The following is a 16,001-nucleotide window of genomic DNA, read 5'->3' on the forward strand; positions in this document are numbered from 1 at the left end:
AAGAATGTGTGAGAATGCCCAATGTTCGCGAGCGATCAGAATGCTGCAGAGAGAGTTATAAATAGCATCCAATGATACGAGGGTTGGGCTGGCTATAGTAGTACACAAAGGGGAATTGCAATTAATAATTTATTTCCTTGAAAAAGGAAATTTAATAGAAACTTTGGTGGGAAATATACCATCAAATATTCATTCTTCATTCTTGGGAGACCTGATAGAAGGCAGTTACTTGAATATTCTCAACCAATATTTGTTCTCGGGACTCACATATCTTCTACAGAATGCCCTCCTTAAAATATACACTCTGTGATATTAGAGGGCATTAATACTAATATTTGGAAGTGTCAAGGAATTTTATCGGGCTTCCTCTAAACACCTCCACGACAATAAAAAAAACACACACCGAAAGAGTACAAAAAGAAGTGGCTTGGGGCCAGATCTGGTGAGTGAGACGGATGTTCAAGCAGTTAAACCGTGATTCGTGGATTTTCGCCATGACAACCGCTGGAGTGTGAGACGGTGCGTTGTCTTGGTGAAACAGGATTTTCTTTTTCTGCAAATATGGCCGTTTTTCCACAAGTTCTGCCTTCAGCTTGTCAAGTAATGATGCATAGTATGCTCCTGTAATGGTTTTTCCTTTTAGAAGATAGTTGATTGAAATAACTCCACGGCTATTCCAAAAAACAGTCGCCATCACTTTTCCTATGCAGTCCACTGTTTGGGCTGTATTTTTGTTTCGGACGTATAATGGTGTATCCAAGTTTCATCTAGAGTACATAATCGGCGCCAAAACTGGGATTTCTTGCGCCTAAACTGCGCCAACAGAGCGTTGGAAATGTTCATTCGAACACATTTTTAGTCTAACGTGAGTAAAAGCAGCACCCAACGTGTGGACAGCTTTCTCTTATCTAAATTTTGAATTAATATGTGACAAACATGTCCTTTTGACATGTTCATAACCTCTGTTATCTCTCCCACTTTAATTCGGCGGTCGTCTAGCACCATTTGGTGAACTTCGGCGATTTTTTCATCGGTAGTTGCTTTTTTTGGACGTCCCGAATATTCATCGTCACCCAAGATCTTACGGCCACGTTTAAATTCAGCTTCCCAAAATTTCACCGTGGTAAATGATGGTGCAGAGTCCCCATGAACAGAACTCAACGCATCTCTGATTTGCGTAGGCGTATTGCCTTTCAAAAAAACAAATATTTTTGCTCGATTTAGCTCGATACTCGATTTTGTACATTTTCACAAAAACACTCATGTCAACTCACTCAAACGACTGTTACATAAACACTCCACGTGCAAAATGGCTGAAACTTTGGTGGGTAATTGTCAACAGATGAACATTTTTTTTGTTTTCGTCCCTTCCATTGAAAGGGAAATAGGGATAGATAGGTACATGATAATGTGAGTTGAGGTTTTACATCCTTTTTTTACCAGGGGTATTTTAAGGGCAGTGGAACGTTACCACCCACAGTCCTCTGTCCTCCTTTCATGCCTACTTTGGTAGAGTAAAAGGAATGCGCTATAGGATTAACAGATGAACAACGAAATTCACTTGTTTTATTTACGAGTGCTGCCATCTTCACGTTGCGGTCAGAAACTTTTCAGACCACCCTCTTATGATAAAAAAAATCATAAAAATGTTACAACATAACAGATAAATCCAACTTTCATTGTAGATTTTTTATCAATCCAACTAACCCATCTACATGCACGATTTTGCTAAGTTTGTGAAACGTGTGTGAAGCACCTTGAAGGTCCTACTGTTGGAGCTTATTTTGTACTGGAGTACCACGAAAAAAAAAATACACATATGTACTGCTTATTGCAATCGCTTTTAGAAATAAATGCCAAATCTAGTTTGAAAGTTGCTTCAAAAACATATGTTACAATTATGTAATTAACAATCAATAAAGAGATTATTTCTACTTTTTAATGCTAAGCTCAGGGCACGATCTTAAATGAAAAGTTACGAAAAACAATCAGCTTCAGTACTGCAACTACTGTAGCTGTAACGAAGCTAGCGACACAGTGGGTATCATTTGAACTAATTTCTGTAACCTGGATATCTTCTTATAATAATCAGCTGATAATTTTCCTAACCCTATCTTGTCTTTCTCCGACTGAAAATGCTTTCTAGACTTGGATTTAGAAAAGGTAAAGAATAAGTTTTAGCCTAATTTCGCTAATATTATGATTCTTTTTCCTCTATTTAAAAACTGTACGTTCTTTTCAGCTCTTGATCTTAAATCAGTTGTTCCTTCTATCGTTGGATCTTCCAGGTTTGCCTCTTACAAAGAAGGGCCTGAAAGGGATCTTGTCAATTTTCCTAGACCTGTAAGAGCAGAATTTACTTCAAAAGTTAGGTATGGTTTTGTACCCGAAGATTGGTTTGAATTTTTTTACAAGAAAACTGGAGTTACAGGTAAGTAGTGATACTTTTTTCTTTCTTTTTCTTTTTTTTTTTTCATTTTATCGATCTTCAATACTTATGTTCTTATCAACTGCATTAAATATATTTCTCATGGGATAATTTATGTAAAATTCTCTTGCCATTTCTTTTCAGATCTCTATTTCTCCTAACATTAGTAAACAGATTTTTAAATAGTGAAAAAAAAAGAAAGGTCACAGCAGTCTCAAATTAAAAATATTTATACTACCAAATTTTCGCCCATTCAGGCGCCATCAGAACATTCATTAGTCTATCAGTAACTGTGATAAGGTGTTAAGAGCTGGACACTAATCCTTTTTTAATGTAGAATTTCAAAAATGATTGACTGATGCACTAATGAATGCCTAAATGGGCAAAAAATTTGTGAATATAATTAAAGTTTTTAGTCGGCTACTGTGGCCTTTTTTTATCTGTTTAAACGCAGAAATAGTCTCCTCTCTTGGTATCCCAATTTACGAAAAAGTTTTTTTTAAAACATTGAAACCAATGTTCAATACCATTCAGGTCATTCTTCATCATACCAGTTCCTCATAATTCTCTCCTCGTTTTTTTCTGCTTTTAAGATTGTCACCTGAACTTATTTGACTTCACTAGCCATTTAATTATTTCAAAATATATTCTAGTGTTCTAAACAATGGACAAAAATGAACAAAACTGAAATGACCATCATCCTATGGCTGTTTAGCAACATTAATATTGTGAAAAAAAAAAAAGAAATGTTCCCTCTTATTTTTTCCTACAAACTTTGATGCATCCAAAGCAATATTTATTTGTCTCTGATTTTGACGTTCTGATCTTAGTTATTTTTTTCATGTTCTTTAGTCCATTTGCATTTAAATAAAGAAGTACAGTAATAAATGTATTATATTGAATGTTTGGTGTGATATTTAAACCATTGATTATTACTGGGTCTGACTAACCCACATTGTGGGTTTTTACTTGTCCAATTTATCACCTTATTCTATCTTAGAATCAGTTTCAGCTGACCATTTACTACCTATTGGGCAGAACTTTTCAATACATTAAAAGTTATTAATTAATTTTATGAATGGAAAAGATCAATATTTTTATTGAAGCTCGTTGGAATCATTTTTCTCACATGTCTCTCAAAATAATTTTATACCTATCAGTTTATGTAATTATTTTCCTATTTTATTTATCTGTGTTCATCTTATTGCTGTGTATGTGTAGTTATAATGATGCAAAAAAATAAATCAAAATAAGCTGTGGTGTTGACATCATTATAACTCTTGACTTATCCTTATTTATACAGTTTCCAGTTTTTTTATGTCTGTGGGATCTTCTTTATATCTTTGTATTTTAAATGTAGACTATAGAGAAGATTTTCCTTCGAACATTTTATTTTATGATAATTATATTATTATAGTCAGTGTTTTGGAGTCCCATCTTTAGGATGTTTTACTTGCCCTTTCTATTCAATTAAACAATATTTTAAAATCAGCAGTAATGCTTCATCATTTATTTAGAGTGGGTATATAAATCCTGAACAAAATTGTCATAAAGGAATGTCCAACGCACTGTTTCTTTAGTTCCTATACATTTCTATCTCCTCTAATTTGAGGATTGATTTGTCATTGTGTGTGACCTTACTTTTAAGGTAAATAGGTTTAATGTTTGTTTTATAATTTAGTTCTTTATCTAATTTCACTAAAAACTTACTTTTATCGCAGTTGTTTTTTATATCTTCTTTTTTTGAATTCCTATTTGTTTGTTAATTCTTGTTTTGCACAAAATTTCACATTAAAGACCAAATGAAAGGAAAAAATATGTCATTTACATTACAAATGTTCATATTATTAATTGAATAATATGAATAAATCCTTAAATAAAGGAGGAGGAAGAGTTTCTTTCATTCTTACAGACTGTCCTCATTTCTCTCCTGCTTAATTGTTGTGGGACTGATCTCCTAAATTTTTCACTTTTAATTATTAGCTGTTTTTATGTCAATAGAAATTTGGTTATTATTCCATCCCTTTTTTTTTGTTTTCAAATCTTAATTACCATAGTTATATGTACTTTCACCAGTCCAACACCATTAACATGACATTCATATGTCCAACTCTTTCACTCTAATGGTTTTAATGGTTGGTTGGGCCTAGTATGACATGCCTTTACAATTCTCTCTGGAAGAATTATAATTTTTGTTAGATGTTTTAGTATGACAAGTAAAGAAGTTCATTCTTTTCTGAGACTAATTCCCTCATGTAACTAATGTGAACAATGGGATTATAAAGAAAAAAAAATTTTTTTGGGGGGGGGAATATTTAGTTTACAATGAACCCTTTATTTAGGGCCCTATTTCATAAAGCTATGGCTCATGAATACATGTATACAAATTACAATCACTATACTTTTTGTGTCATAATGGATACAAATATTACTCCTTCATCATAGGAATTAAAAAGTACAAATCTGAGAAATTTTATCAAGTACAAACTAAAGGGCTAATAGCATTGTATTTTATTAGTAACCCACAATTAATGCAGCTGGATTGTTTTATAAATTATATTACTTTTTTGGATCAAATTGCTGTTTTGAACTTGAGTGAAATGTTTTCATTTTATTTAAATATATTTCTATGAGAGATTCCTCTCTTTATAGAAACTTTTTGAATTACTTTATGCCTTAAATTAGAATAATTTTTGATCAAATATACTATACTACTTATCTTCATTATTGTTGTGGTCAAAGGATTGTAATTTTCTTTCAGGACCTTATGTATTTGGTGGAGGTCTTACTACTTACTTCTTAAGTAAGGAAATTTGGGTCATGGAACATGACTTCTATTTCCTTTTTGCATTTTTTGGTATTGTATACATAATGAACAGACAGTATGGCCCTCAAATCTCTGCCTATCTTGACAAAGAGGTTGATGTAAGTATTCAATACTGATTTATTATCTCATTTATTTATAATTCAAACTTATTAGTATTTCTTAATTTACCAGCGAGAATAGATCAGATAAATACAGAGATCTTTATTTTTTTAACTTTTCTCTCTCTCCCCTATTATTATAAAGTAAGATAAGTTATTGTTGGTTGCAGAAAGCAGAAAGTGATGCTAATGAAGGTAGAAATAGTGAACTTCAAATGCTCGCTGATACTATCAAAGAGGAAGAGCTAGCTCAATGGAGGTCAGAAGGCCAGGAATTGTTATTAGCAGCTAAAAGAGAAAATGTTCTGTTACAGTTAGAAGCTGCTTATAGGGAACGAGCCATGCAAGTTTATTCTGAGGCAAGTGAAATTTATTTTAATTACTTTGTATATTCTTGTTTGAGAGTGGTTTAGTTTATTCTTAATTTAAAACAAATTTATTATTTTTTATATTTATATTTATGTTTACTATCAATATTGAAGTATGTCCTGCAAGGTGAAACCGTTTTTTTTTTTTTTAATTCATGAACTAAGGATTATAGTTGTTATTAAACTGTGGTCTTTCGATTCCCAATCTCTTCTATTGTTTTTGTCTAGTGGTCATTTTGAAATATTTCACTGCAGTCCTCTTTAAGCCCTTTGGATCCTTAATTTTTTTCAGGAATTCAGTATGCCACTGAGTTGTCTGCAATATTTTTCATAAATTTTAAGATTTTATTAGTTAAACAGAAATTAGGATTACCGAAATAAGAAAGCAGTAAGTATTCTTGGCAAAAGGTTATAACTCTTGAGTAGGACTATAAGCCAATAAGCATTTGTTCTTTGAAATTTAATTAATTTCCTCTGAATAGTGAATGTATTTTTGAAAGTTTCTTTGTTGTTAGTGCTTATGTTTGCTTTTGGGCTGGCAACATACATAAATTGATTTACCAATGTTGTTAAATCTGAAAATTATTAATTTAAAAAATAAATACCTGTTAAAATACTAATTTAATCAATTCATTTGTGATTTTATATATTTTTTAATTATGCCTTCATTGTTTCTCACTGATACATAATGAAATATATATAGATGTGGGAGTGACGGACCCACCCTATGGGAAACACGTCAAGAAACGTGCGATGTATTCTTAAGTACATCGCACGAGGCCTTGGACTTCCACGGTCTGTCGCACCAATAAACAAACAAACAAACATAATGAACCAATTACATTTAGTTATTAATATAAAAATTAATAATTTAAAAAATAAATGTCTATTGAGAATACTTTTTTATTTGATTCCCAATTTTTATTTTTTTATTTATGCCTTTGATTTCTCTTACTGATGCATTATGAACCAATTACATTTAGTAATTATAAGTTTTATATATATTGATCGTTCTTTTTTTATTTATCTACTCACTCATATAGATTTTCTTTATCTTTCCTTTTAGGTAAAGAAACGTTTAGATTACCAAGTTGAGAAGCAGAGGGTTGAACAAATGATTGCCCAAAAACACATGGTACAATGGGTTGTATCAAACGTATTGAAATCACTTTCAGCTCAGCAGGAAAAAGACACTATCAAAAAATGTTTGTCTGATCTTCAATCTCTTGCTTCAAAAGCTTGAATATGTTGTAGTAATATAACTAGACTATAGTAATTATATTTTAAAAATATATTAATGCAATATTCCGAATACAATTTTTTATATCCTTAAAAGATTTAGAATTCGAAACCGATCAATCTTTTATTTGTATGTATAGTTACGATATGAAGTCTCGGTGTCCTTCAATACAAAATGTTATGATAATTTTTATTTAATTATTTCAAAGTGTAATATAATAAAGTCTTAAAATATGAATTTATTTTCTTAATTTTCATTTTTTATTACCATCAGATATACAATAGAAAATATAGTTCATTTTCCACAATCCTATTTAAACACAGAACAGAATTTTTTTTATCATATCAGATTATGGTCGTTAAAGTACATGTCTTGCAATTTTATGTTTCATTTCAAATTTGTTTCTTTTATAAACTAGCTAAAAATATACAAATACAAATCATTTTATTTTCACATTGAAGATATATCTGAAGTCTATTTAGTCTTCTTTTTATATCAGGTATACCTATAAATATGTTAACAATCATATATACAAGTTAGATTCAAATTTTGGAATAACAATCAAAATAAGCCACATTAAACATGAGGATAAAATTTCAAAACATAACAAATTAACTGAATTACATTAGTTGCACATTCTGTACGTACATGTACCTATACAATATTTATGTTATGATGACAACAAAAGGTAACTGCATATGTATATATATAAAGTTTTACAATTCACATTAACTATAAGGCAGTGCTTGTTAAAAAGTCAAGCATCAAACCTTTTCTGTACATTGTTTACTTACAATCTAAAACTCATATTATAGGGTGATGGATTTATTCTTCTGTAGATTTAAGTTATGCAATATGTATATACCAACAAAGAGAACATATATTTATCAGTATTAAAAAAAGTTCTAGCTGAGTTTGATATTTTAGTTTCAGTTTTGGCTGAATAACAAAACAATAATTCACAACCCTCTCTGTGAAAATAACAATAAATAGATGACCAGAGATAAAATCTTACCGATGTAATTATACACAGCCATTTAATATCACACATGTTTTGAAAAAATTGTATTATGATGAATAAAAGAACAAAAAATGTACTAATTAACAGAAGGTGTAAGTGGGAGAGAGTTAAACTTAAATTCCAACTGCCTCAAGTTAATTTTTCTAATTCAATCCACCACCTCATAATTATGAGCTAATGACACCATTTAGACAAATGTTAATAGAACAAAGTCATTTTGTTATATACATGACATTCCAATAAATACCAACATTATCACAAAAAAATTCAAAGGAATAATCACCATTAGCGCCTCTAAATAAAGAGTACAGGTCAGCCAGCCATGCCTCCATCCTTATATTTAGTAAAACAGCAGAGTAAATGTATTATGTCTTAAAGAGAGAGATGAATGGAGGTAAGACGGCATGGCTAAAGAAATGGGAAGACAATAGAGAAGCTAAATATGTACAACCCTAGGAGGGAAATAGAAAGTTTGACTAGAAAATAAGTTAAATAATAATGCTTATTGTGCTTAGGGTTTAAAGTAATATTGTTAACTCAGTTAAATGAACATTATTGTCACTTTTATTAAAAATAAACCTACTTAATACTGGCTTATTATCAGCTATTTAAATATAACACTAATGCAATTTAGATTTTAAAACATACAAATTACAGATTTAAAAAAACAAAAAAAAAAAAAAAACTGGAGGTTTCACCAAAATAATATCACCTGATGGAAATAAAATTATTTGATTGGCAAAATGAATTGGCAATAGAAAACACATTGACAGGAGCTATGTACATAGTAATAATATGTCACATCTTAATGGAAACTATTTACAAATGATTCTGTAGCTCAAACATATTTCTCCTACCTATCTGCGAGCTATTGTTAGCTTATCAAATCAAATACATGCTCTTTTATAGTCTTATGTTTGCTTAGTACCTCTTTTTATTAATGTGATTATTTGTTCTAGTCTCAGAGAAATTATGAAACACCTATTAATTATCAAAAGCACAAATTAGAGTTAATTCTAAATCGATTGTGCTGATATACTTAAAAGATACAGTCAGTGCACTTTAGATATATATAGTCATCATGTAACAAACAATTAATTCAAGTTCTACTTCAGGAAAGAAATTTTCAATTTAAAACAATGATAAGTTATGATTTCTGATCTATAAAGTTGTTTTCAATTATACATGAAAATTATATAAATTTACAAGGCATTCTGCTAATAAAAATATTTGCTTCAGAAATTCAACAGTGATAACAATCCATCAATTAATTATTCCTCTAGGTACTAAATATGTATATAACTGTGTGTGTTTGTGTATGTATATATGTATCTGTACATATACACACTGCAATTTCATAATTTGTTGAGCCTCAACTTTAAAAGAATAGTAATTACTTTGTATATAACAAATATGTTTTATAAAAAACTTGTTATCTACTTTTCTAATCCACCTAACGAAGACAAAGTAGGGGCTTCTTGACTGGTTAGACAAAATATGATTCAGACTCCAAATTTTTTTCACTTACTCAAAACCACTACTAGGCAGACCCTTAAGAAGGGACACAATATTTTTTGAACAGTGGTATCACAATTTTTTTAATATATAAGAGGTAGTACAATTATACAATTGTAAATAAAAAATAATGTGAGGTGTACTGTCGAATTTCACAGCTGATACCACTTTTTATCTTTATATTTGAGCATGACACCATGAGCAGATGTAGAAAAGTTTTCCGCTTCACTCATCATTCTGGCAGTCCTTTCTTCGAGCTGGGAAAGCTTCTCTCCCCTTTCTACAGCAAGCTGGTGTGCTCTTGAGATTTCACTACATGCTTTCTGGGCACTTTGGTCAAGACCAGCAGTTCCAGGAATGTGCTTGGCAACTGTCTTTGAAGCTTTACCACTAGACTCACCAACTGAAATGATTAATTTCAAAAATGTTAACTTTTTATTTTTTTAAAAACATCCTAGAACTAATCTGATGGTATGAAAAAAAAACCTTTATTGATACCTGGGAAATAGTCAATCCGGGCCCTATTTCATAGTGAACTAACACTACTTGGTACTTTTTTAACCATTTAAAATAGATATTTTTTAAACCCTGCCTTATTGCACATCTCTAACAAAAGAAGAACCTAATTTATAAATTTCAGCTTTGTAGACAATGTTACGGTAGTATTAGGGCAATGTGCCTATGCAAGGTTTTCATTGTAGGAGTATTGCATCATTCCTCAGGGCTGTATAGCCTAAAGCATTCCTCAACAGCACAATCCTATCTAAAGCAAAATAGTTCTTATACTAGTAGTTGCTGAAATTAGCTTATTCTAATAAACTATTCAGCTTCGTATTATAGTATATATGAATATAGGAAAAAATAAAATTTCTAGCTATATTTTATACAAAGAACATTAATATTCTGAAAAATAACTTATCCCTCAGAACACTAAATTTCTTTTGATGATGTTAAACAATGAGATATATTATATAACATATTATATTTAAATATGTTATGAAGAAAATGCTGTTCTTAAAAACTATTCTATAAATCTAAAAATATTACTACATACACAATTCTTCTCTATCTAGAGATCTTGCACCTCCACCGAAGAGGCCCCTGAAGAAACTCTCTTTAGGCGGCTCTGGCATATCGTGAGGAAGGAACAAATCTCCAACAATTTCACCCAAGCTGGAACTGGATATAAAGCAATGGTATAATAAAAGTACATACAATTGTTTAGATAATGTTCTTGGTTGTTGAAAGACCACTATTATATAAATGGAACAAAATGCTTTTCATGGCCAAATGGATGTTATAATAAAAGAATAACAGAGGAAAAATTTGTAGGTTAAGTTCCGAAATTTCACCAACCACTATTGCTTTTTAACTATGATGTGACAGGTGCAGCAGATGTGTGGCAAAAACTTAATGTTTGCAGATAACACATTATTTTCAATATTCTTATTTATTGTCATTAAAAAGTTATGAAAGACCCTGCAAAAAACATTTAATGTCTTTAAAACTTTACACCATCTTAGAATCTTGTATTCTCAATGTTATTCCTATTTTTCCGGCATTTCATAAAATAGAATCTTGAGATATGGCACATCATTTTTGTGTGGGGAGTACATCCAAGTAATACTGTGACATTTACAGAATAGGATAAAAATACAATAAATACAATACAAATAAAAAATTTGACTAGGTGTGTATGGAACCATATCTTATTGATATTAATAGTTTCAGCAACTAACTTCAAATACCATACACTTATAGGATTAATCTCTTAGATAGTAAGTCTGTTAGGGATTAGTGAATACAGTCTCCATTTCATTGCTTATAATATGCAAATCTAGGGAAACTGCTCTAAACAAAAAAAATTAATTAATTAATTAAATAAACCATAAAATGTGAGACAATATTTCTATTGTTAAATTAATAAACTTTTTAAATTTATACAATCAATTTCACTTCTGTAATTTTAGAAAAATCATTTCAGAAACTAATTTTAGGCCGTTATTGAAATAAAAAAAAAAAAACTTGGAAATATTTTCAATAGAAAGAGGATCCTTCTATTCTATCCTTCCATTTTGAAGATGTCAAAATATTTTTTGTGGGATCTTTCAAAACTTTATGACTGTGAATGGGAATATTGAAAAGTAGGTGTTATCTGCAAACCTCACTTTTTGTAGTGCATCAAAAGCACATGTCGTATCTCAGTTAACAAGCAATCGCGGTTGATGAACCTTACCAACAAATTTTTCCTTAGCATTTTTTTATTAGATGGTCCTGATGAGCATGAAAAGAAAAATATTTGATCTACTTTTTATTGAACAACCATGTGAAATGTGAGCTACCTTTCAAGAAGGAAGGAACAGATGAATTAATAAATTTTAAAGGAAAACAATTTTAAAAAATTCGGGTGAAAATCTGAGCTAAGCCTTACAGCAGCTTATTTAGCCAAAATGACCTAGTACTGTTTAAAGGGTTCAAATATATTAGAAACTATTCTGAGTATATACAGACATACAATTAATTAAATTATAAATATTTATGTGTCACTATTGAGCATAATGACTGTATTGATAACTAGAATATATATTTAACATGGTTCCAAAGTAAAATAGGCTTTATCTTTGCTAATACTAGTTAGATTTAGATAATTTGTCTTTTCTAATATGTCAGTGATGTTTATTATTACATTAAAAATATAATTTGCGAGTATAAACAGTATAATAATGTTTTTTTAAAAACGATTATTAAATGAAATCCTATGATTACAATTTTGGGAGATAAATATTATAATTTCTATAAGCATTTTTACCTAATGTTTTTTATTTTTTACATATTTTTTAGGTTACTTTGTTGACATAATACAATTGGATATTTTAATCGTTTTATAAATCTAATCATTCACCAAACTTCATTTTTCTAGTTATATATTTACGGCTTTTAATATATTTCAAAATTTGTGACTCACATAATAATACTGAGGCAGATTAAATGCTGAAGAGGGGGACGCATTATCCCCAATACGTCAAAGATACAAATAAATGAGTTAATTTCTATTTGGTTTAATTTCCGATCCAAAGGTACGATAAGAAAATTAAAAAAATTATAAATTTTTTTTTATCATTTGATAAATTTGGTGAATCAGCGTATTTTATTCATAAGAAAAACAATGTTTCGAAAATTAGTAATTAAAAGAAAATTAGAAACTGTGGGGTACGTCCGTGTAAGGAAAAACTAAGAACCACCATCAGGTCACCACAACGGAATAGGTCTCGGCCTTTCCATTCAAGCTAGAACTGATTGGTAACCTGAATGATAACAACCCGTCTTACCTTTCCTAGTTGGATGATAACAGGATGTTAAACTCCTAATGAAAAAAAATTAATCAGAACTTAGAGATACAACTCACCAAAAGTCTGCAGATACCGTAAACTTTTGAACTTCTGTAGGTGAGCATAAATACAATCCATTACCATGATTACTAAAGCAGAATGTTCTGGCTATCCTAAAATGACCAATACAAAAGAATTAAAATCATTTCTTTCAGGTAAAATAAAAATATAGCAACCGGCTACAGGTTCAAGTCCGAATCGCCCTTTGAGTCATATCAACTTAAAATAATTTTTAAATATTCAAAACAATTAATTTTTTTGAGCGGGCCTTGTGTTTTGTAGATACTGTGTTAGCTGTTAGCGTATTTGATATGCAATTTTTATAGAAATATCTTGACTGTTGAAAGAAAGAAGCATTGTGCTCTTTAAGACCGAACAAGTGCTTTTTTAAAAATGAAACTTTAATGAAAGATAGGGCATATTTCAAGTAGAATAAAAAGGCATTCAGTTAACATTAAATTCATGCCTGATCCTTAATTCTATTTTTTGTTATTATTATTTTATCCAAGAAACAGGCTTATTCCATGCATATTTGGAAAAACATCATCATAAAGTGATTAAAGATATCGATAAATTGCAGTAAAAAAAGGTGTTAGAATTAAAAAAAAGTTTAAATGAAGAAATATAATTTAGAAAAATAATTGATTAAGAGGAGAAAAAAAGTAAACATAATATAACAAACAGGATGTATGATAAAACATAATTAAATTCCTGTATATTCTTAAATAAGCCGTTTATTATTACATCCATTTTATAATAACACATTATCTTAAAACTTAAAATTACATTTCTGTTTTATTACTGATTTGAACCTTCTGATTTAATATGATTGATTTAATAAAAGCACAATAAAAATACTTTTGATTCATGCAATAGAAACAGTAAAATGCAAAAATAGTAAGAAAAGCTAATAAGATTAAATGATTATGTATTTAATAAACTTTTGCACAACAACTATAACACGAGCATTTGCAATTGCAAACAATGAAAAAACATTACAACAAAATATTTAAAAAACATGACTTTTCAGCTATGATCAGATGTTAAAGCAGGTAAACATATTTACAAATATTCTGTAACTTTTTTTATTGTGGATATCAATTCTTCATTCCTCAATTGCATTTTATTATGTACATGTTTTAGTATAGATAGTATAAAATATTGTTTTTTAAATATTTATGAACCAAATATTTCTGTTATTTAAATGTGTATTGAACTGCCAAAGAGAATGGATAATTCCTTCACAGAATTACTGCGATGTTGAAAACAAGAAAAATAGTATTCAAGATCATAAAATAAAAAAAAAAACAAGGAAAGAAAATATTATTGTAAAAAAAAAGTTAATAAATATATAAAATTGCCATGTACACAAATTTGATCATTTTGTTTGAAAATTGGAGAATGACTGCTAGGAGTCAAAGAATGTCAACTTAATTTATTTTTGAAAAGTTCTTAATACAATCTCTGTACTTATTTTTTAATTAACCTTTTAAAGTTTAAAGGGTTTAAAGTTTTAATCTCAATAAAGATGCATTTAACGTAAAAGATTCATAATTCAATCCTACTTTAATTCCTAAAGACATTGTCTTGAGAAATTAAAGTAGGATTGATACTACTGCCAGCATGATATTTCACAATTGACAGTAATGGCACAGTCTTATGAGTTACTCTTTAACCTGACAAATGAACAAAGTTATCTGAGTAAAATAGTAACTTCATACAGGAAGATGATTTATTGAGCAAATATGAAAATATAAGTTTTTTTTTTTTTTGACACAACAATTTGTTTCATGTCTTCAAATGATTCAATTGTACTTGTTCTGAAATAGTTCAGAAACATTCATTAAGATACATCCTATTTTAACCACAACTCATAATATAATGCAACAACAAAAGTTAAATAACAAAAAAAAAAAGCATAAGTGGATTGTAAAGCAGATATCATGATGATTCCAAAACCTCCTAACTGTACATTTTTTATACTTTTGTATGAAATTTTTATTTGTATACAGTGATAATGTTGGCAAATAATCAATGACACTAAGTAAACAGAGAAAATAAAATCAACAAAAAAATGCATGCTGTTTAAAATATTGTTAGCTGCTACAATTAATCAATTTTTACTCACAAATTGACACACAGAAAAAAATATATACATATAAATCATTATGGGTGTGTGCATGTAAATATGCCTATACAAACACACACTAAACTATGAAGTATTTATTAAAAAGATTTTAGAGAAAAATAAATAAATATCAGGCAACTATTTCCATATAAAAACATGACATTATTTAAATATCTCATCACATAAAGTAGCAATAGAACTAAAGATGCCGAGGTCAATGGAAAGAATCAAGAAAGAGTATAAAACTTTTATAGAATTACAAGAGAGAGGATGGAATTTACATATATTATTCAAAAACAAACTTTAAGTTGTAAAACCTTTGCCAAAAGAAACAAGAAACAATCATGAAAAGACCATTCAGGGATCCATGTTTTAAACATTTTTTTTTGAAGAAGTATAGTGTACTAGATGAAAAAGAATGAATAGAAAAAAAATTTAAAACCCAACATTATTGCAATACTAGAACAAAAATTAGACAACAATTTTGTAAAAGATTGTATCAATATAACCACAAAATAATACTAAAATCAAAATAAACATTAATTATAGATTAAAAAGCAGAGGTGAGCAAAAAAGAGAGAAATTAAAACAAAAAGTAAGAAGCGGGTTAAGGTTGTTTGCTGTATGTATTTATATTGTAGTGTAATTGTATGTACAAGTAAGCATACACGTACATCTTATTCATTTAATGTACATCAAGTTTAATAAAAGATCTTATCAAAAACCAGTCCACAAAAAGTGACACAAAAAAATACGTTTAGATTAGTTTAATTTGTAGACTTAAATAATTAATTACCATACCTGATCATTTAGTATGACACACTTTTAATTATATGAAGATGGTCATGGTTGCGGTCAACAAAGAACAAATAGTTTATAACTATTTAATGTCCGACGTTTTGCCCCACTTTGCAGGGCTTTTCAAAGCGATAGGTTAAACAGACATGTTTGTTTTGTCTGCAGCCCTGCAAAGTGGGGCAAAACGTC

General features: G+C 29.4%; 2 protein-coding genes across 2 annotated transcripts in view; one reads left to right on the forward strand and one right to left on the reverse strand.

Annotated features, from left to right (window-relative positions):
• The first annotated feature begins 1,977 nt into the window (after positions 1-1,977).
• ATPsynB (ATP synthase subunit b, mitochondrial) lies at positions 1,978-7,198 on the forward strand. The gene is made up of 5 exons (XM_014427146.3): positions 1,978-2,163; positions 2,243-2,431; positions 5,190-5,353; positions 5,524-5,712; positions 6,788-7,198. Exons 1-5 carry the CDS (start codon positions 2,136-2,138, stop codon positions 6,962-6,964), a joined length of 747 nt encoding a protein of 248 aa, XP_014282632.1. The 5' UTR covers positions 1,978-2,135; the 3' UTR covers positions 6,965-7,198.
• The window catches only part of Tomosyn (syntaxin-binding protein tomosyn), a gene marked incomplete at its 5' end in the record, with an annotated part of 58,563 nt that continues 49,733 nt past the window's right edge, over positions 7,172-16,001 (reverse strand). Inside the window, 3 exon segments of the mRNA XM_067045179.1 lie at positions 7,172-9,900; positions 10,552-10,676; positions 12,904-12,999. Of these exon segments, the coding sequence (XP_066901280.1) occupies positions 9,650-9,900; positions 10,552-10,676; positions 12,904-12,999 (472 nt within the window).

Source organism: Halyomorpha halys, unplaced genomic scaffold (genome assembly GCF_000696795.3).
Source record: "Halyomorpha halys isolate HHAL.00 unplaced genomic scaffold, Hhal_1.1 Scaffold624.1, whole genome shotgun sequence".
Classification (NCBI taxonomy): domain Eukaryota; kingdom Metazoa; phylum Arthropoda; class Insecta; order Hemiptera; family Pentatomidae; genus Halyomorpha; species Halyomorpha halys.